The sequence below is a fragment of the Mesoplodon mirus genome (assembly GCF_964341445.2).
Source record: "Mesoplodon mirus genome assembly, chromosome: 4".
NCBI classification, from domain to species: domain Eukaryota; kingdom Metazoa; phylum Chordata; class Mammalia; order Artiodactyla; family Ziphiidae; genus Mesoplodon; species Mesoplodon mirus.
In genome coordinates, this window is record NC_138979.1 from 67,401,251 (window position 1) to 67,423,753 (window position 22,503).

At 43.1% G+C, this 22,503-nt stretch overlaps 2 protein-coding genes and 1 pseudogene across 4 annotated transcripts in view; 1 reads left to right on the top strand and 2 right to left on the bottom strand.

Moving 5' to 3' along the window:
* Positions 1-10,771, top strand: part of ACSBG1 (acyl-CoA synthetase bubblegum family member 1) — a gene marked incomplete at both ends in the record, with an annotated part of 58,926 nt that extends 48,155 nt beyond the window's left edge. The window contains 2 exons of one of the 2 annotated variants that reach the window (XM_082619657.1): positions 135-216; positions 10,762-10,771. In XM_082619657.1, coding sequence (XP_082475783.1) covers positions 135-216; positions 10,762-10,771 — 92 coding nt within the window. Of the gene's footprint in view, positions 1-134; positions 221-10,761 lie in introns of those variants that run through there. The other variant, XM_082619656.1, reaches the window with a different exon arrangement.
* IDH3A (isocitrate dehydrogenase (NAD(+)) 3 catalytic subunit alpha) lies at positions 1,179-20,943 on the bottom strand. The gene is made up of 11 exons (XM_082619658.1): positions 20,871-20,943; positions 15,809-15,871; positions 13,363-13,446; positions 11,562-11,676; positions 8,589-8,776; positions 7,971-8,104; positions 7,003-7,105; positions 6,836-6,900; positions 5,507-5,591; positions 4,917-5,069; positions 1,179-2,707 (listed from the first exon to the last, which is right to left on the bottom strand). Exons 1-11 carry the CDS (start codon positions 20,895-20,897, stop codon positions 2,624-2,626), a joined length of 1,101 nt encoding a protein of 366 aa, XP_082475784.1. The 5' UTR covers positions 20,898-20,943; the 3' UTR covers positions 1,179-2,623.
* Positions 9,116-10,280, bottom strand: LOC309803448 (annotated as a pseudogene). The gene has a single exon. The product of its transcript is annotated as an uncharacterized misc_RNA (transcript).
* Positions 20,944-22,503: the final 1,560 nt, after the last annotated feature.

The window sequence follows — 22,503 nt, forward strand, 5'->3', positions numbered from 1 at the left end:
CTTGGAGGATGGCTACTTGTTGGTCTGGCTTAATTCCAGAGTTCTGGGACTCACTGAGTCTAGATGTTTACCACACACCTTCTCAGACATCTCAGAGCCCAGCCCTCACTCGTTTCTTCCAATTTCTCTTTTAGGTCCCACAATGAAGTTGAAACGGCTCACAGTCCTAGAGAAGTACAAAGATATCATCGATTCCTTTTACCAAGCGCAAAAAAAGTAATCATGGGTCGTCCTTCCCGGGTTTCTCCTGAAGATGGCAGGCTGAGTATTTTCCTGACCCACAGGTCCTCTTCAGTCTGGGCACATGGACTTCTGGCAAGTCTGTTAGGTTCTCTGGGTCAGGTATGGTCCTGGCATCTACATTTGCCAGGTCTTATGCCGAGAAGCTTCATGTGTGGATAGTTTTAAAAGTATTGCTTTTTGTTTGGGTGACAAGTGAGATCAACTCTTTCCAGAACTAAAGGGCTGACAGTTTTTGGCCTTAGTTCCAGGTAGATTTAACAGGCTGCTAGCTCACTTAACAGGAGGCTGGGTGTTGGCGGGGGAGGACGGGGGAGATGGCTCGGCTAACCAGTGTGCCGCAGGGAAAGCGCTCAGTTGTAACTCACCTAACACCCGACTTACTCTGGAATCTTGTTGGACGTTGCCGACCCCATCATCCCATTACCAGGCACTCCACCATACACACACCCACTGACTTTGATGCTTAATAAAACTGCTGCTGCCTATTTGGTTGTATTTAATGTGTAATTTGAAATTAAATTTTTAACAGAACTGTCAACAAGTACCTGATTTTTTTGTCAATAGAGCAGCAGATCAGTCCAGAGTAGTGGTTATTTAACCCATAGGACACTGTGCAATAGGTATACCAATGACCTCTAGTGCCCTGGAATAAGCAAAGGTGTGGGAGGAGGTCAAGTGGAGCATTCTAGTGAAAGCAGTCAATTGGGTGCTAGTCTGTCACCACCATGCCACCCTGCCCACTCTGTTTTTTGTTTGTTTGTTTTGGCTGAGCCATACAGCTTGTGGAATCTTAGGTTCCTCAATCAGAGACTGAACCTGTGTCCCCTCACCCTGCCTACTCTGAATACTTGAAGCAGCCATTCTTAGTAGCAAACTGAGCCAAAATGACCTAAGGCATCTAAATGGGGAATCGGTAGAGAAAGCATACACCTCAATTCGTTTGGGAATTCTTTATTAGTGTAAACCCAAGGATCACTGATAATTAGCACAATTCAATAAAACAGAAGCAGCAGTTTAAACAAAGTAAAATACATATAAGGTTGTAAGTCTGGTTACCAGCCTAAAAAAGGACCCAGACAGGGGTATTTGTTGTTGTTAAGAAATCCCCTTGTGACCAGGGTACACAATGCAAAGCCACAGGTTTACAGTGTTACACAAGGGCCAAGGACATGAGTTGCCTTTGGTGTGGGACCAAAGGGTTCATGAAAATAGTGACTTAGTGTCTGAAGATTAAAGAAAAATCATGCTAAGGATGGGGAATGGAGGAGGGATGGTGAAGTGCCTGAAGGTCAAAAGCTAAGGCAAGCTCCAGGGTGGCACGATTTTGTGACTCATCTCAGGCTGAGTCTGCAACTCATTTTTTATTGGTGGTGCTGAGGCACAGGGTGGTAATTTGGTGTTTTGGGGAAGGGGTAGCCACTGAAATATAAAGTTAGTAGCCAGCACCCCAAGGTCCTCAACTGCAGTCAAATTTTATATGGTCAGGCCTTTTAGCAGTATCAGTGGGAGTGTGGTCCACTTCCAGACAGAGACAGACATGCTGGGGAAGAGTGATCGCACACAATGGTCAGCTCCCATGTCTGACTCAGGGTCTGCACAGGGGATCAAGGGCTGCGTTACACACGATGCTTGATGTATGTCCAATGAAAAGGAAGGACCACTCCTTCATTAAAAGCTCTCGCCAGGAATAGTCAATTCATCTCAAGATAAAAATAATTGAACACACAATGCATTTGTGTCTTCATACCCAATATATTACCCATATCTTATTAACAAAAACTATTATATATTTCTTGGATCTGAAGTCTTTATTCATACTCAGTAATTCATGTAAAGCACAAATCAGTCTTTACTTTCCATATCACTAAGAAATATACCATAGTCACTTTCCCAGGAAATTTCTCTTGTGCCCATTTAGTTTTATACAAATATCATCTTGTGCTAATATGTCAACATTCTATTTTATTTCCATTATATTTTTCATAAACCAAGGAAATCGCTGTTTTTCTTGAAAAAGTTGTTTTCTCGTATTAATTCTGTATCATGATATTTACAGTTAAAGAAAAACCGTTGTAACTGAAGCGTAAAATGGTTAACAATGGCAAATGATACAGTCCACTTAAGAGTTTTCAAAAAATGTGTACCAGATAGACATTTAATAAATAAAACAAGCACTTGGATAAAGTCCTTTGAAAGCAGGCCCAGGGACATCACCTGCATCCTCTGCACAGATTTTGTTAAGAAAAGGCCAGGTCTAAAAATGTACTCTGTCAAGAAACAAGCAACAAATGCATAAAGGTATACATAATGGGAGGTATTCTAATACAGGCTGACATGGAGTCCGTTAGGAGTGACTGAGGCAAAACCATCTGTAGAAGCCTTAATCTAAATCTTTTACTCGGCGACAGATTTCTTCTGTGAAGTCTGAGCATTTTGCATTGCCTCCCAAATCTTTTGTTAAGCTCTGAGAAAAGGAAAAAGCAAAGATAAAAAATGTATCCACACATTAAACCAAAGCAAGGATGTTTTTATTTAAAGCTCTCAGTGAGATACCAGCTGAGTGAGTTACCTGACTACTCTTTCATTTAGTTCCTCATTTCAAAGTGAGACCCGCTCCACCGCCATCCACCTACTCCAGGAGGACTTGGAAAAGCTAATTCGATAGTGTACACAGAAACACTCTGGAAGAACAAGATGCTCTCACTACAAAGGGAAGCAGGGAGGCTTTCCAAAAATTTTCCCTTTGTCCATACAATAGACCCTAAGGAAGCATTTGATTACGGACACTTAAATGACAGCAAATCTAAACAAGAGGTTGCGTAAATTCCTTGAGGATTTTTAATTTTTTTTTTTTCCGGTACACAGGCCTCTCACTGTTAAGCACAGGCTCCGGACGCGCAGGCTCCGCGGCATGTGGGATCTTCCCAGATCGGGGCACGAACTCGTGTCCCCTGCATTGGCAGGTGGACTCTCAACCACTGCGCCACCAGGGAAGCCCTTTTTTTTTTTTTTTTAAAGACACATTTTGACCTATTTTTGGAGGCTAAGAAACAAATACTAAGGAAATATTTAAATCACTTAACTCTTAAATTCCCCTCTTTAAGAAAGAAATCCTCCCATATTCTCTGTTTTCTACCAGCTTATGCTCTCTTTACTCCCAAACGGAATGCAATATATTTAATTCTCTTGTCCCATCGCATCCTCAACAATTTAAAGGGCCTATGTGTCATTTAGGCATCTCTCTGCTGGGCTCTATGAGTAGCTTCTCAAATACAGCATCAGAATAAAAAATATATATAATCACATGCCCTTCAATATGACTATATCAGGCTGTTAAAAAACAAGCTTGGGTTTCTTATATTTTGGCTGTAAGAATTTCAAATTATAGAATTTTTTAAAAGGAAGAAGCAAACCTTGAAGATATTATGCTAAGTGAAATACGCCGGTCACAACGTTACAAATAGTATATGATTCCACGTACATGAGGCACCTAGAGTAGTCAAATTCATAGAGACAGAAAGTAGATGGTGGTTGCCAGGGGCTGGGGGAATGGCAGAAAATAGGTAAATTATTGTTTAATTGGACGGTCTCAGTTTAGGAAAATGAAGAAGTCTGGAGATGGATGGTGGTGAAGGTCGCACAACAATATGAAAAGTATTAATATTTAATACCAATAGACTGTGTGCCTCAAAAGTTATGAAAATGGTCGATTTTATACTATGTATATTTTATCCTTTTTTAAAATGTTAGTTTTTTAAAAAAAGGAAGAGACCTCAGACTACGGATCAGCCTTTCAGGCCCAGCCTTGTAAAGCCATGACCTCCTCTGTTCTCCTCCCACTTTCAGAATAATTGATCACAACCCTCCTATGAGTCACAACTGCTTATGGAAACAGTGAAGCTTGTTGGGTAAGAGCCAGACTGGGTGTGAACCCCAACTTTGCCAGTTAGGAGCTGTGAGACCTTGGACAAACTTACTTAATCTCTCTGTGCCTCGGTTTCCTTATCTATAAAATGGTCTTAATTACAGTATCTATGTCACATAGGAGTAGAGATTTGCTGAGAGATATATAATGAATATAAAATCACGGAAGTATTCAATTAATATCAGCCATTATTACTTCTATAAAACTTCTACATTACTTTTATATCACAGATGCACATAGTATAACATATAGCTCCACTATATTATAGACACATCTGCATCTGTACTACTGCTAGATTCCAAGCTCCTTGAGGCCTGAGACCATACCTTATTCCTCATTTTATTATATTCTCCATACCTTATCATGTATGCAATAGATGTTTGCTGGGAAGAGGAAAAAGCTGCCAAGAAAAATTAATGGATGTGGCCAAGATCCCACAGGTAACAACAGGGTAACTGGGCCTGCACTGCTCTGATGCCCACACACTTGCTCTTTCCATTGCACCCTGGTGCCCCTACTACAGTGCTTCTCAGCCCTTCCCTGATGAAATACGTTAATCCTCTCTTCAGAAAATGCACACACGTGTGCAGACCCCCCGAGTTCACTCAGGGAGCCCACATTAAGAATGCCTGTTCAACATCCAATCCTTTGGCCCTCTTGAGAAGAACCATCATCGGTCCTTCACACACATAAAACCCAAGGAGGAAATGCATTTTACCCAGCAGAAGTGTGGCAAGATTACCAATACCTTCCCATCCTTAATTGTAGCAAAACATGCTGTCTCAATCTTTGCAGCGTGGTCAAAAAGCCCCATGTGGCGCAGCATCATCACGGCACTGAGCAGGAGGGCCGTGGGGTTGGCCATGTCCTTGCCCGCGATGTCTGGGGCGGTCCCGTGAACCTGCCCGGGTAGGGGGGAAAACAGTGCAGTCAGGAGGGAGACAGGAGCAAACAGCCCTCTTCCAGGGAAGCTGGGCTCTTAATCAGCTTTCCTCACCGATGAAAAATAGCTACCAAATAGCTGCTCAGACACATGTCTTAGAAATAAAAGCTCAGAAAAATAAAGAGCTAAAGTAATTCTTTTTTAAGTGCAAAAATATGGACTAACAATCTTATCCAGTCCAACTTTCAGTAAAATATTTTAACTGAGGAAGGATACATAATAAATAATAAGGATAAAAAAGAAATAAGAGGAAAACGAATGAATAAACCAAGCTTCATTTTTTTCTGACAATTGGAAAAACTCAAGAGTTAAAATATATTTATGCAGATAAGCCCTCCTGGGTTCTCATGTCATTCTAACTTGAATTCTGCTTCAGGTGTCACCAGGGTCCTTACCGACTCAAAGATTGCAACTCCATTGGCTCCAATGTTGCCACTTGGTGTCACACCAAGACCTCCAATCAGTCCTGCACACAGGTCACTGGGGGCAGAAAAGCATTTCAAAGGATATTTTGAAAAATAAAACGTCTCACCTAGCACCCAGACTTTCATCTTTAAATACCATTCTCCACTAAAAAGAACCTGGGCTACTTAGAGAAATGGCTGATTCCAGGACTACAGTTAGGAAAATATAGGATGAGCCTGAAGCACCTTATTGTGCCAGAAAGCAAATGATGGGCTGTGTCAAAAGGACACAGACCTCAAAGGGACTCCCACTGGCCAAGTCTGCACAACATATGCATCAATATAAAAGATGATAGTGATGGATATAACCATTAAATAAAATAGAAACCAGGAGTCCAAATTGATATAGGTAAATAAGTAAACAAATAAATAAGAGAGAAGGAAAAGCTTATCCTTACAGTAGAATGCCAACTAATACATGTAGAAGGAATGATGGACTTACAAAAGCACCATTTTTTTTTTTTTTTTTTTTTTTTTTTTTTTTTTTTTGCAGTACGCAGGCCTCTCACTGCTGTGACCTCTCCCGTTGCGGAGCACAGGCTCCAGACGCGCAGGCTCAGCGGCCATGGCTCACGGGCCCAGCCGCTCCGCGGCATGTGGGATCTTCCCGGACCGGGGCACGAACCCGTGTCCCCTGCATCGGCAGGCGGACTCTCAACCACTGCACCACCAGGGAAGCCCCAAAAGCACCATTTGACCACCATCACATGTATGTGTGTAGAGACAAAGAGAGAAAAAAGAAGGAGGAGGAGGAGGATGAAGGGAGGGAAAAGGAGAGAAGAAGAGAGAGAGAGAGAGAGAGAGATAGAGAGGGAGTAATAAAGTAAGTCTGGTAAAATGTTAACATTTGGTGAACGTGGGTGCTGAGTACACAGGAATTCTTTGTACCATTCTTGCAACTTTTCTGTAAGTCTGAAATTATGCCAAAAGTTACAAAAAATTTATAAAAATGAACACCCACCTACCTAGCTATACATGATAAAACACTAAAATCAATCAATCAACCAACCAATAAAATATCTGTAAAATGGGAAGAGGGAACTAATGGTCAGGGAGCAAGAGCCCAGAGCTGATTTGGCAAATGAATGAATAACCCATCCAGCATATCACCATTGATATCACCACCTGAATTGTCAGAATTCAACTCGTAGCTTGTAATAAATGCTGTATTTTATAATATTTGGTTAAAATTTGTAAGCCACGATTTATTTTATGACATTTATAAATACACTGTAGGCTAAAAGGTATAGCCAGACTCACCTAAGGATGTCTCCATACAAATTTGGCATAACAAGGACATCAAACTGGGACGGATCCTGGACCATCTACAAAAAATGCATTTGTGCGTTTAGCAATCAAAAACTGTGCACCACACGGACACACTATACACCACAAAAAGTAGCAGGTAAGTGTGAATATATACTTACATTCAAACATACTGTATCAAGGTACATCTCATTAAATTTAATATCTTTACAGTTTTCTGCAACTTCCCTGCATTTTTGCAGAAAAAGCCCATCTGACATTCGCCTGTATTTAATCAAATAAAAATTGTTGAAAGCAAAGACTTGCAGAGAGAAAAAGATCAAATCAGAGAAGTAAAGTAAGTTCAAGAAATTTAAGTTCCAGATATCTGATTTCAATTACAGTAAAATTATTTTTTTTGGCAATAAGTAAAATGCAAATTTCAATGTTTTAGGATACTTCTGGAAGCACAAAAGGGTAAAAAATGTAATATAGTTTGATCATAATAAAGAAGACTATATTTTATAGTGTTATCCAGCAAGAATTATGAAATATCTATTAATAAGAAAACATTAAAATTGCCTTAAAAGGTTAACTTATTCAATTATTTAAATGGTTTTACTATTTTACATGCTCAACACTTTTCTTAGGAAACCTGCTTCCTAATACACTGAGTTGGCCTTTAATACACTAGGGCTGAGAAGAAATTCAAACTGCTAGAGTAATACATCAGCTAGCATTAGCACTATGAGCAATATTTTAAGCCCCTGAGCGGGGGGCCATCTCAGAAACATTCCTGCTATTCCCTCCTAACACAGAAACGATTGCCCTTTTACAGACGTGGCCTTAACTGCCCACCGCACCTGGGGATCCAGACTCTCCGGCTTCCTTCCCCGATGGTTCTCAGGCCCTCCTTAAACTTCCGGGACCTGAATTCTTGCTCCCTCCAAGCCTGCTCCAGTCATCCACCCCATGAAGCACATTAAATAGGATATTCTGACACAAGAGAAATGCCTGGCCCTCTGACTGGCTACAAGGCCATTTTCCAGAGCTATCAGGAGTCAATGAGCAAGCTGGAGAGAGGAAAGGAAAGCCCTGTCACTGCTCCTTGCCCACAAAGCCGGACGGAGCGCCGCCCACAGGGACTCACATGATGTTGGCTTTGTGCACGGCCGTGACGTTGCTCCGGAGATTGTTCCGCGCATACTCAAAGGCAAACTCCGCGATGCGCTTGCTCGCCCCCTCAGTAATGAGCTTGATACTCTGCACAACTCCATCCACAATCTGAAACAGAGGAAGTCCTGCCTCGCTGAAAGAGTATGGCAACAACCCGGTCCCGGACTGCCGGCAGTGTGCAGACAACACCATCTGAGGCAGGCTTGCCTGGCACCAGCTGCCAAGGCAAGCATCATGCATATGGTATGTCAGTGAGGTTACTCATGTTCACTCCAGTCCTAGGAGCCAGGTATTATAAGCCTCATTGCACAGATGAGGAAAACCAAGGTGCAGAGATGGTTACGTATGAAGTTGAGGATTCAAAATTCAAAGAGGACAAGTTCCCAAGCCCATACCCTGAAGTACCACACCCCCAGGCATCCATTTGAGTACTGTCAGCCAGAGACCCAGGACAAGACAAACACCCACAACTCCTCACAGAATGCAAGAGAACTGTCTTTGGGAAATATTTTCAACTGGGAATTTGAACAAAGGTCCCAAGTGCACAGAAAGCAACCCAACTAAGAATGAAAAAGTATCCAAATGAACATACCACATGCTCAATTCCACTGTATTCTCCTTCTGTGTTCTCTCGAATGGTGACAATATTTACATCACTGTAAGGGGTTTTATAGCCTTCGATTGAGACACATGGTCGGACATTTGCATAAAGGTCAAATGTTTTACGCAGCAATAAATTCATGGATGGGTGACCCGCAGCTATTGGGGTTTTTAAAGGGCCTGTAATAAAGAAGAATACCCAGATGACAAGAGGATACAGTCTGGTCTTTTCTTTTCCTTTATAAACACAAGTACATAGTGTTGACACTTGTCCCTCAGCATGGGGGTTTGGGGGGAGGGATTGATCCAGGACCCAGCAACCCAGCAGATACCAAAATCCATGGATGTTCAAGCCCCTTATTATAAAATGACATAGTATTTGCATATAACCTACACACATCCTCCTGTAAACTAAATCATCTCTAGACTACTTATGATACCTAATATAATATAAACACTATGTAAACAGTTGCTGGTGAAAAAATTCAAGTTTTGCTTTTTGGAACTTTGTGGATTTTTTTTTTTTTTTTTTGCTGGTAACACCAGTTTTATTCGTTGGAGTGGCAACTATAGCCTGGCTGGGGGCACGGCCAGCCTTCACAGGTGGCTGAGCTCCAGCAGGGTCTGGTCGAGGGTCTGGTGAATCTCCATGTTCTCCTCCTTGGCACTGGCCAAGGTCTCTTCCAGGTCATCAATGGTTTTCTCCAACTTTGCTGACCTTTTGGCAAACTCTGCTCAGGTCTCAGTCTCCTTTAGCTTCTCCTCCAGCAGTTTGATCTCCTCTTCATATTTATCTTCTTTGGTGGAATACTCCTCCTCTGAGGCCATCAGGGACCTGAGAGCCTGGTCCCCGGTCCGAAGATCCTCCTCCCGGCTCTCAGCCGCCTCAGCTGTCTCTTCTGAGTGCTCCAGCTCTCCCTCCAGGATCACTAGCTTCCTGGCCACCACCTCATATTTGTGGTCTGAACCCTCAGCAATGTGCTTGGCCTCCTTCAGCTGCATCTCCATCTTTTCCTCATCCTTCATAGCTCAGTTTTCCATGACCTTCATTCCTCTCTCACTCTCATCGGCTGCCTTGTCAGCCTCCTCCAGCTCTTGCAGGGCTGTAGCCAGGCACTCCTGTGCCTGGTCCACCTCCTCCTCTACCAGCTGAATGCAGCGGTTCAGGGAGGCCACATCTGCCCTGGCATCGGTGGCTCTCTCCTCAGCCTGCTCCAGTTTCTCCTGGGCATCCTTCACTGATTCAGAATACTTTTCCACCTCGTCCTCTGTCCCTTTCAGCTTCTTCTGGAGGGCCTGCTGCACCTCCTCCAGCTGCTTGCTGAGGTCCTCAGCTTGCTTCTTGTCGGCCTCAGCCTGCTCAGTGCAGTCGATGGCATTCTCCTTGTCCAGCTTTAGCATCTGCAACTTCTTGATGGCATCCATGGTTGCGGTGGGAGACCAGCTGGCCGGTGGGCAGTGCAGACCAGGCTAACTGGGCTGGCTGCACGGACTGGTGGCACTGGTGGCGGGCGAGGAGGACCAACCGGGACTGGGATGTCCCAGCCCAGAATTTTTTTTTTAATATTTTCCATACATGATTGCGAATCCGCGGATACACATGTGGATATGGAGGGCCGACTGTATTTGAAATTCCAATTTTTATTTTTTCCAGTATTCCATCAGAGATGTATTTAGGATCCTTTCTTTGGACATGAGGTAGCTTTGTAACACATCTAACATGCACGCTTCATGAATCAAGGGACACTTTTACAACAGAGTAAGCATCATTTTTTTTTTTTTGCGGTACACAGGCCTCTCACTGCCGTGGCCTCTCCCGTTGCGGAGCACAGGCTCCGGATGCGTAGGCCCAGCGGCCACGGCTCACGGGCCCAGCCGCCCCGCGGCACGCGGGATCCTCCCGGACCGGGGCACGAACCCGCGTCCCCCGCATCGGCAGGCGGACCCCCAACCACTGCGCCACCAGGGAAGCCCCTACAAGCGTCATTTAAAAGGGCAGACAGGTGCTCTGTTTCTGAGTCTGATGTTCTCTTCATCGTAAATGAGTCCATCCATGGCTGGTCACTCTCAAGCAACATTCAGTGCCTACTCCCTGTGTCACCTACAGACCCACCTGGGCTACCTTGTAAAATATGTACTGCCTCTAACTTTACCCTCTCCCTCAGATTCAGATAAAGGAAGAAATTTCCTCAATGAAGCTTTCTGGAATATCATCTGCATTGAGCATCTACTGACTGAGGACCAAGCACGGTATCAGGTCCTTGACATTAGCTAATCCTATGACACCACCTCCCTATGAGCTACCAACTCTATTGCTGTCATTTTTTTTTTTTTTTTTTTTTTTTGGCTGCACTGTGCCGGTCTTCGGGATCTTAGTTCCCTGATCAGGGATCCAGTCTAGGCCCTAGGCAGTGAAAGCACTGAGTCCTAACCACTGGACTGCCAGGGAAGTCCCCATTGCTGTCATTTAAAGGTAAAGGGGAAAAAAAGAGTACGAAATTTGCCCAAGCCTCCCAGCCAGTAAGCAGCAGGGATGAGATTCAAAGTGGATCTGTCTAGATATAAAGCCTATGCTGGGGCTTCCCTGGTGGCGCAGTGGTTGAGAGTCCGCCTGCCGATGCGGGGGACATGGGTTCGTGCCCCGGTCCGGGAAGATCCCACGTGCCGCAGAGCAGCTGGGCCCGTGAGCCATGGCCGCTGAGCCTGCGCGTCCGGAGCCTGTGCTCCGCAACGGGAGAGGCCACGACAGTGAGAGGCCCGCATAACGCAAAAAAAAAAAAAAAAAAAAAAAAAAGCCTATGCTGAATTCCAATCTGTCACATGCTAATATTTTGAATCATGACCTTAAGCATGTATGAATTAAAATAAAAATGTAAAAATTATACAAAAGATAAATCTAGGTAAAGATAAATATAACACCTGTAGCAGAAATCAATAATAAGCATCATATTCACTTCAGTGCTACCTTTCAAGCCCATCTTGTTCTTATCCATGGACTCTTTGGCTTCTGGAGGGATCATCCACTTTCCTCCCGGGCCTTGAATGGCGGTGACATTCCGCTCCTCCCACTGAATAGGTGCCTAGATGCCACACCACAGAGCACAGTGAACTGGAAAGACCTACATGTGACTGACATTCACACTACAGTTATAACAAACTTCCTCACTTTGGATGCAACTGGTGAAAACACATACAATAAAGGCCCGGAAAGTTCCTGGCATGCAAGAAGAGACGTCATTCTCTAGCATGCCCAGATGGATTCTCCACATTACCCTTGTCCAGTCATCACTCCTAGCTGCCACTTACCTACTTCTTTTTTTCACAATCACTGTTAACGTGGCTATAATTATAATATCATAAGGAACAGAGAAATATGATTCACAGAAATATTACATAGTACTGATACATGGATGAATCTTGAAAATATTATGCCAAGGGCCAATCACAAAAACCATGTAATTTTTTTGAAGGTTTGAATTTTATTTTATTTATTTTTTTATACAGCAGGTTTTTATTAGTTATCTATTTTATACATATTAGTATATATATGTCAATCCCAATCTCCCAATTCATCACACAAAAACCATGTAATTTTAAGACTCTATTTATATGAAATGTCCAGAATAGGCAAATCTACAGGGAGAGAAAGTAGATTAGTGGTCGCCTAGGGCTGGTGATGGGAGGGCGGCAGGGTGGGAGAGATAAGGGTGATGGGGAGTGACTGCTGATGAGTATGGGGTTTCTTTCTGGGTGATGAAAATGTTCTAAAATTAGACTATGGTGATGGTTGCACAACTCCATGAACGAACTGTATGCTTTACATGATGAATTGAACAATATATGAATTAAATCTCAATAAAGCTGTTAAGAAAATAAAAGACATATTATATAACCTACGAAAGAAGTTTTAAGGAATAAACGAGCGTTATTCTTTCTTTTCACCCACACCCTTCAATGTGTACACACACATCTGACAGCCAACTGGGCACGCACTAGGAATAGGAACACAGAGCAAGACTTGTGCTCCTTGGTCACACGGAGCTTACAGCTGAGAGTGATCATATTTCAGTTCCCTTGGGGAATGCTATTGTATAAGCATCATTTCCTCTGTAGGAGTTTTAATTAAAAACTCATATAGAAAAACAATTTATGTTTAGTATAAATAAATTGAATTCCTTGACTTATAGCTGTTGGTATCATAACAACCCTGATTTAACCTTACACATTATTTCGCCTAGCAGCTATAAATAGCAAGAATAAAGCATCAAGTCAAACAAAGTCCAAGTTTCCTAAATTCTCTAGATTTTTAAATATCTACCTGCATTGAAGGCTAGGCTGTTGGATAATAATACCTCATACTTGATATTTCCACACCAGGAAAAAAAAAAAAAGAATCTTTCAAAATGCCCTATATAGTTTTCTGAAATATCAATTCTATTCTCTTTTTTTTGGCAGGAAGGAAAAATGAGACAGACAGGTGACTTGGAGGGGCTTAAAGACTTTAAACCCAGGCAGTGTTCAAAAGTCCACAAAAATTACAGTACTACTTGGATTACTTTATATATAACTGATGCCAATGCAGTAGCTTAAACTATTGACAATGACGGCAGCAAACAACACTCTTAAAGTCAGAATCTGTGAAATTTAACAGACCTCACCAACTTCATACAAATGTGAACAATTCATCCTAAGAGTTCACGGTCTCCAACTGGCTAAGAAAACTTTTCTACAAATTATTATCAAAAGTAGTTTTTAAGCCCACTTACTTTGGCAGCATCAAAAATCTTCATAACTGCAGCTGAAATTTCTGGGCCAATTCCATCTCCTGGAATTAAAGTTACCGTCTTAACCTGAATATAAGAAATCATCAAAGAAGACAGTCAGAATTGAATTTTGAAGGTTTAAAAAGGAACATCATTGACAAAGAAATCCAGTTTATGGGTTTTCTTAACTCATAAGAAATGCCTTTAAGAAAACAGACCTACCTTCCAACGGCTTATCAAAGTGGAGCCAAGAGTCAAGAGACCCCACAACTCTACTCCCTAGCTGAGCCCAGAGGTTTTAGAAAGAACTTAAGTTATGCTCTCCAGATAAAACAAAAATAAACTACCCGGTAAACTTCCCAATTGATGTTTCGTTTCAGACAAACTACAAAGAGACCAATTAATTCAAGTCTGTAAAACCAAGGAGAGCAAAACATTTCAACAATATTCTCTCACTAAAATTTAGAGGGCTTCCCAGGGAGGCAAGGGCTTTCCTCTCCACCGGGAGCCTAGAAAGTTCAGTTTCTCATGCAACTCGTTCAGTCTTACAAAACACTCTCAGACACTTCCAGAGTATCACTGAGGTCTGCTTCGGCACTCAGAAAATCAGACTTTTGGGCTTTCCTGGTGGCACAGTGGTTGAGAGTCCGCCTGCCGATGCAGGAAACTCGGGTTCGTGCCCCGGTCTGGGAAGATCCCACATGCCGCGGAGCGGCTGGGCCCGTGAGCCATGGCCGCTGAGCCTGCGCGTCTGGAGCCTGTGCTCCGCAACGGGAGAGGCCACAACAGTGAGAGGCCCGCATACCGCAAAAAAACAAAACAAATACAAAAACAACAAAAAAAGAAAATCAGACTTCACATCAAGAGAGGGTCTCCATTTTCCTGATTTCCTTTCTAAAATTGGCTCCTAATGACAAAAGTAATCCAAATAAGCTCAGCAAAGTTTATTTGGAACCAACAAGAATAGGGTATGTGATCATACCTGTAACGTCTGAATTACACTTAGAATGGCAAGTGTATTTATAATGTAAAATCAACGATTTAGTTCAAAGGCTTCAAACAAAATATAGCCAGCATTTCAAACACAGAAAAAAAATGTGTAAAGGGGAATGATGAGAGGATTTAAATGAGGATTACCATTTGGAAACTATATATGTCATTATTTGGGTATTTCCCCGACCGAGAAGTTTGGTTCAGACAACGGTCCCTGGCCTTTTTCAGTGCCAGTTGCCTGTGCTACATTTTAAAAAAATCACTGATTTACATTTCCCTGGTCTTTTACCTTCCAGTGATGCTCCCAAATTAGGTGGACTAATTATTTCTGAATTTTTCTGTACAACTGAAGAAATCTTTTTTAAAAATTAGTTTCTCTTATTTCTTTCAAATATAACCCCTTCCCCACCAGGCCAATATATATTTTTTAATGGACAGCCTGAAAATTAAATAATAGCAGAGAGCAATGATCATCTCATTAGCTTTCAGAATGCGTTTGAAATGCTAGCTAACTAAATGCTAGCTTAACTAAAGCGCAAGCCTCATTCTGCATCTTTTGCAGCAAAAGCAGAGCCAAAAGAACCCCTTTGGCTTCTTCTTCCTGTTCTCCCAACATGTAATAACAAACGTTATCAGGCCACCAGAAAAAACTACTTTACTTCCACAGTTCAGAAAGTAAATGAAAAAAGATATACTATGGTCTTACAAATCCCTCACAGGGTAAAATGTTATACGGGAGTATAGGAATTATGAAATCCAAATCAGATTCTGTAAGAAGGAGGTAAAATAAAAACATACAGGAAGTCACTGACCCACAGTCTTAGAATGCTCTAAAAATGTGGTATCAGCTTTTAAAGCACAGAACTCTAATGCTGGGAATTCTAAAAGCAGCAGATTTAATGAGAAATAGATGATCCGCTAACACAAGAGTCTATGAAGACTATGTAAGCAAAGTATTGATACATATAAGCCTACAGGGCTTATAGATGTTTGAGGCATTCCTAATTGGTGATCAATCTACTGTTTTCAGGGAAGCTCACAAAATAAAAATGCAAAGCAGGTTTTGAAGCTTCTCAACAATTTTGTCTCAACCTGTACTAGTTTGGAAAAAACTGTCTTATCCAAATGAGATTGTGAAATAAAGTAACAGGCTCAAGGGTAGTAGCTATCTTTAGATAATATCTTTTTTTATATTCTATTTTATAACTATTTTTAACAAGCCTCCTTCAAGATATTAATGTGATAGGCTTACAGCACCAGCTATAATACAATTTTTTTAATGTGCAAGTGACCTAATAGATTTATGCATGTTCACCAATAATTTAAATATACAGTATAAGTACGGCCAATTTTCCCTAATTTTAAATAAGTGAAGATTAAATGCTATATAATGTGTCTAAGCATCTTTCTTGAGAAACTTCTAAAAGGAAAAAATAAAAGACGTAATTATACTCACACCACCAGCAAAACCTCTGGTCACCTGTTTTTGGTTGTGGAGTGCCCCCAGCAGCCGAGAGACCTACATTTAATATCAACAAAGAAATGTTACATACAGAATTAAACCACATATAGTTAAAAGGTAGAGATGGAACCACCTCTGACAGCTGATAATGCTGCAACTTTGCACAGATATATTCAGGAATTTCCGAGGATTATTTTTCTCACGTATTAGCTCAATATAGCAAGCTCTTTCGGATTTGAAAACTGAAATATTCAGTTTACCTTTGCTTTGAGAATGTAAGTACGATATATGTCCTTTTAAAGTCAATTTTATGAAAAGTTGTCAAAAGACATTGAAGCTAGAATGAAACTCTACTTTCTTAGCTCAAACACTGGATTTTTCTCAGATGATCTGGATGGTTTAATGTCAACATTCTTGACCACTGGGTCAATTTGGGGGTAACACACACTCTAAGAAAACTATCACTAATTTTAAGAGCCAGCAGGGTTCTTATAAATCCCAGAGCCCAACTCACTCATTATACAGTGGAAACAGTGGGTCCAACTAGTAGGGATTTGCCTAAGGTCACAGAGTGACCACAAAGAGACCACAATCTGGGTCTCCTGACTCTTAGTTCAGGGCTCCTCCAATCATACATTATGCCTATTCTTCTCCCATGAATATTAAGAAATTACACTGTATAATAAAAATCTAACAAAGTTTATTTAATACTATTTTGACACCTGTGTCATAGAGAGTGAAGATTTTAAATAAATTATCTACTTCTTCTGATAATATAAGTGACATGGTCATTATTGTTAATTGCTGGGAGAGGGGAAAGATACAAAAAAAGAAAAGAAATGTGACCTACTAATCCCACTACCCCAAGACGTTACCACCGGTACATTTATTTTTCCACTTAACACTATGACACACCAGAAATATAAATTTTTAAAGGTTATTTTGAACTTTAATAATTCAGCCCTTGAAAACTGGTACAAAGTCATATTACATTATAATAAACAGAATATAATCAAAGAAATTGGGTACATAAACCCAAAGTATTAAAATTCATTAAAAGTTTTAGTGACTTCCCTGGTGGTGCAGTGGATAAGAATCCACCTGCCAATGCAGGGGACACGGGTTCGATCCCTGGTCCAGAAAGATCCCACATGCCGCAGAGCAACTAAGCCCATGCACCACAACTACTGAGCCTGAGCTCTAGAGCCTGCTTGCCACAACTACTGAAGCCCACACACCTAGAGCCCATGCTCTGCAACAAAAGAAGCCCACCGGAATGAGAAGCCCCGCGCACTGCAACTAAGAGTAGCCCCTGCTCACCGCAACTAGAGAAAGCCCACACGCAGCAATGAAGACCCAATGCAACCAAAAATAAATAAAATTATTTAATAAATAAATAATAATTCATTAAAAATTTTTAATGTTAACTTTTTTCATGCTAGATACATGAGCAAAGATACATTTGTTATATCCTTAGTCTTCCTTTTGGGGGACAGTTCTTGTAAGTCCTGAACCTTTGCTGTAATATCAGCATCCACTAAAGAGACACCAACCAACAGCCAAGGAGCTGTGAACGAATTGTATCCTCTAACCTGGCATCTACAGTCATCCCTCTGGACTGACAATAAAAGACAGGGTGAGACCCAAAAGAATACGCTATGCCAAAACCACTGGCCAAAAACTTAATCCTAGGACATGATTCATCCACCAGCAAATGGGCTATTGGAAGGGAGACCATTTAAAGGCTATGTTATAAAATTTGCATGAGTCCTTCTCCCCACCCCCCAGAAAGAGAGAAAAAACATTCACTCAAAACAGGCCCATGTCAGGACTTCCCTGGTGGTCCAGTGAGTAAGACTCCGTGCTCCCAATGCAAGGGGCCTGGGTTCGATCCCTGGTCAGGAACTAGATCCCGCATGCAGGCCGCAACTAAGAGTCTGCATGCCGCAACTAAGAAGTCCGCATGCCCCAATGAAGATCCCGTGTGCTGCAACTAGGACCTGGTGCAGCCAAAATAAATTAATTAATTAATTAAAAAAAAAACAGGCCCATGTCGAGATTGGGACTGACATATATACACTACTAAATATAAAATAGATAACTAATAAGAACCTGCTGTATAGCACAGGGAACCCTACTCAATACTCTGTAATGGCCTACATGGGAAAAGAATCTAAAACAAAAAGGGGGGGCTATATGTATATGTATAACTGATTCACTTTGCTGTACACCTGAAACTAACACAACACTGTAAATCAACTACATTCCAATAAAAATTTAAAAACGGCCCATGTCTTTGTGATAAAAGACCCAACCAAAATAACTGATTTAAAATGTAAATCCATGAGGCAAAGATTTTCATGTTTTGTTCACTGTTCTATCTCCAGTACCTAGAAGAGTGCCTAGCTCACAGTAGGTGCTCAGAATACTTTTGGAAAAACTGAGGCCAGCCTCAAGCATCTCTCTATCTGATGAGTTCTCACTCCAGCAAGTAGCTTTAATACTTGCAATGATTTCCTCTAACAACCAGTCTTCTTCATCTCTGTCATCTCTCCTGATCTTAGAATAAGGGAGTATTGCATCTAAATCATTAGAATGACCCGGAACTTTTAAACTTTTTTTTTTTTTTTTTTTTCCCGGTACGCGGTCCTCTCACTGTTGTGGTCTCTCCCGTTGCGGAGCACAGGCTCCGGACACGCAGGCCCAGCGGCCATGGCTCACGGGCCCAGCCTCTCCGCGGCATGTGGGATCCTCCCAGACCGGGGCACAAACCCGTGTCCCCTGCATCGGCAGGCGGACTCTCAACCACTGCACCACCAGGGGAGCCCTGACCTGGAACTTTTAAGACAAGATTTTTTAAAGCACAGGCTGACTTCTACTTTATAGTATGCTTGTACATATACTACATCATTTTATTTTAATAAAACCTGGAGAGATTGTATTAGTAGCCCTTTTCAGATAAGGAGACTAAGGCCAGGCTCACAGAATATGGACTGAACTTCTGACTTTCTGGGCCATCTTCATCCATAGCACCTCATTTCCTTTTTTACCTTCATCCTCCAACTTAAAAACATATAAATACAGTGTAGAATGTATGGCAGGTACTCACTCAATAAAAGCTTCCTGATGGGGGAACTGCCTCATTATAATTATAGTATTTTAGAGCCAGAAAGGTCTTTAGAAACTCACTATTTTTTCTAAATAAAGCTTTTTTAGAAAAAAATAAATTTAAGCTGCCGAACTCTTTTTTTCAAATAAAACCTTAAATGGAACGCTAATAGAGGACTTGTTCTGATTGAAACTCACATCCAGCTCAGCTTTCTCATAATTCTGGGACATCAGCTTCTGAGACACTGTCTATCCCAGTCCCTAAAGGGAGAAACTGGCCCACAGAGGTCAAATGACTGCCAAAGGTCACACGGGGAGTCCATTCCATGTCAGAGGAGAACCTCATCCTCTGACACTTTCTGAATTCCTACTATGTGGCTTTTTTCTTGTAGACCACGCTAAAGGCAAAACAAATTTACTAGCTGTTTTATTTAGTCCCTCATTCTGAAGCTTCATGTACCTACCAAAGATGATGGGATGTTAAGTGTAAGCTCAGTGATTAAAGGATTGACTTCTGTTTAGACAATGACACAGAATTTGCTTTACCTTCAGGAGCCAATGTAAAATAAATTACCATCATACATAAATCCAGGTCTGAAGAGGGTAACAAAGCAGAACCCAGTTACTAAATAAAACCTAGCTACTGATGCCCAATTGTCTGCTTGAAGACTGTAAGATAAGTATATTGACAGCTAGGAAAGCTTCAGGTTTTTGTGTTCCTTCTGCATGTATTAGGTACTCTCACATTATTTTTTTCAATCCTCAAACAACTCTGTGAAGCAGGTATAAATATGTTACAGATGTTTTATTAAGGCTCAGAGATGTTAAGTAATTTGCTCAGGGTCACACAGCCTATCAATGGTACTGCCAATATTTAAACCTAAGACTCCTAAACTCCAGTGTAGACTGCTTTTCACTAAGTAACAGTACATGTGGACCTTGATTTAAACTTAAAACAAAGGAGAAATACAGTATCAAATTTTATAGGAAAAAATTAAATTGCTTATGGTAGGTTTCTAGGGGATCATTATTTAAGAGCAACAGGAGACCTGAAGGCCCATTTTTCCCTCTGCCTATAATTCGTTGTGTGACCTTGGCCACAGAGTAGGCAGAATGGGACTTGGAACTGGGAATCCCGAGACATCTGGGTTCCTCTTCCAGTTCTGACACGGACTTTCTGTGTGATCTTGAGCAATTACGTTTTCAAGCACAGTTAGTTCCACTGAGGAACCAAAGAATTGCAGAGATGGTTAGAAACCCTATCCAGCTGCGGCAGGCATCCGAGCTGTCAAGGTGAGAACGCAGGATTCTCACAAATAAAAGGTGAAAGAAAGGCGTTGCTGGTCTCCCTCTCCCAGTCTCCCAGTGTTCAGATAGCAGTTCCAAGGTGCAAGGTACCCTGTGTCCTTTTAAGGGGAAATAGCTACACGATCAGATTGGGAAGAGCTCTAAGAGAGAAAAAGTCTGGCAGGAAAGTGACTTCGGGATTCCCTCACCTTGGAGGTTACCCGGCCCGGGCCGGAGCAGACACCTGGGGGAGGCCTGGGCTGTGCTGGAGAAGACTCTCCGCGCGGTCAGCAGGCTGCAGGGCCGCAGCCTCGGAAGCCGCCGGGATGGCGGCTCCGGTGACCTTCCCGGGCTCCGCGCGCGGCCTGGGCTCCGGCCGGGGCAGATGCCGGCGGTGGAACCGGGATGCTGCCCGGAGCAGTACCTGCGCCCCCTGCCTTGACCTTGATGCCATCCCCGCCCCAGGCGCTGCCTTCCGAGAACGAGGCTGCCTACACACCGCACGCGGGCCACGGAGCGAGGCGCACAGGCGGTCAGGAAAGGCTTCCTAACTGTCCGCAGGCGGCCGCGCGCCGCCGCCTCCCCGTCGGGGGCCGCGTGCTGGGCGGGGGCAGGCGCGCGGCCCGCCCGCCAGTCACAAGCCGGCCTGCCAGGCGCTCACCTTAGATATCCACGCGGGCCCAGCCATCGTTTCCAATCCTCTCACCACGGCGACAGCGGCGGCAGTACTGCGCAGCCGCGCAGCCCGTGCCGGGAGCCCGCCCCTGGAAGCCCCGCCCCCTGGAAGCCCCCGCCCCCACGGGCTCGCCTAGGGGATTCTCCGAGCACGCTCCTGGTCCCGGTCCTGGACACCCCGGCTCCGCTGGCCAATCGCTGGGCTAGTCTCGCGGCGACGTGCGGAGCAGCGACCCGGAAGCTGCAGTCAGTGATCTCCGGTAAGAGTCCTTCCTCTCCTCATTCATTCATAGATTCACTGTTCAGATGGGATGTTTGTTCCGCGCCTGCTAGATGCCAGTCATTCTTCTAGATTTGGGGGATTTTGTTTCTCTTACGGAGTTTACAGCCTCAAGGAGGGAGAAAGATCATTTACTCGTTCCACAAATATTTATTTTTATTTTTTAACAGCTTTATTGAGGTGTAACTCATATACTTTAAAATTCACTCACTGTGGGGCTTCCCTGGTGGCGCAGTGGTTGAGAGTCCGTCTGCTGATGCAGGGCACACGGGTTCGTGCCCCGATCCGGGAAGATCCCACAATGACGCGAAGCGGCTAGGCCCGTGAGCCATGGCCGCTGAGCCTGCGCGCCCGGAGGCTGTGCTCCGCAACGGGAGAGGCCACAACAATGAGAAGCCCGCGTACCGCAAAAAGGAAAAAAAAAAAAAAAGTTCACTCACTGTAATTTCGCGATGATTTTCATTAAATGTAAACAGTTGCACAGCCATCACCACAATCCAGTTTTCGAATCTATGGAAATACTCCTTGTGCCCATTTGCAGTCAATCCCAGCTCCAATCCCAGGTCCCAGCAACTACTGATCTGTTTTATGTTTTTAAAGCTCTACAAATATTTCTGAGTGCCAACTAGATACCAGACACTGTTCTAAGTGCTGGGTTTTACAATCCAGTAGAAGAGACAGGCACCAATCAAGTATCACACAAATATGTAAATTAAAACTGTGATAAGTGTCAGGAAGGGAAAATGCAAGGAGCAATGAGAAGGTAAAATCAGGGGACCTGATTCAAATCTAACAGAGAGGCCAGAGAAGGCCTTTCTGAGGAAATAACACCCATGCTCCCCTTCCTCCTCATCCTCTCCTCAGCAACCAGAGTCCTGAAGCTCTACTGATCACGGGTCCCCTAGTTGGGTGCCGGGGTGATTTAGACTAAGTCTCCCCCCACCCCACCCTGGAAGAGGTTGTTTCCAGAGAAGAGCTACCCATCTACCCAGAAAGGTGGTGCATTAGGTGCAGAAGTGATGCCAGTGACTTTCATGAGATAATAAAGTACAGCTAAGTCTGTGGCCTCATCAGGATACAGGGATCTCATCAATCTCTTCTCCTTGGCCTTTCCTCTCATCAGGCCCTGGCAGTCCCACCCAGGGGTGTTCTCCTCAGTCCCCCTCCACTCCATCCCCACTGCCACCCCTGCCCTCCTGCAGGACTGACCATCTGATGCCCAGACAACCCAGTCCTTTCTCCACACAGTCCTCTCCTTCACTCACAGCTCTGACCAGGGCCCATCCAGGCCCTAAAACCTCCTGGCTCTCTCTTGCATTCATCTCTCACCACTGTCTTT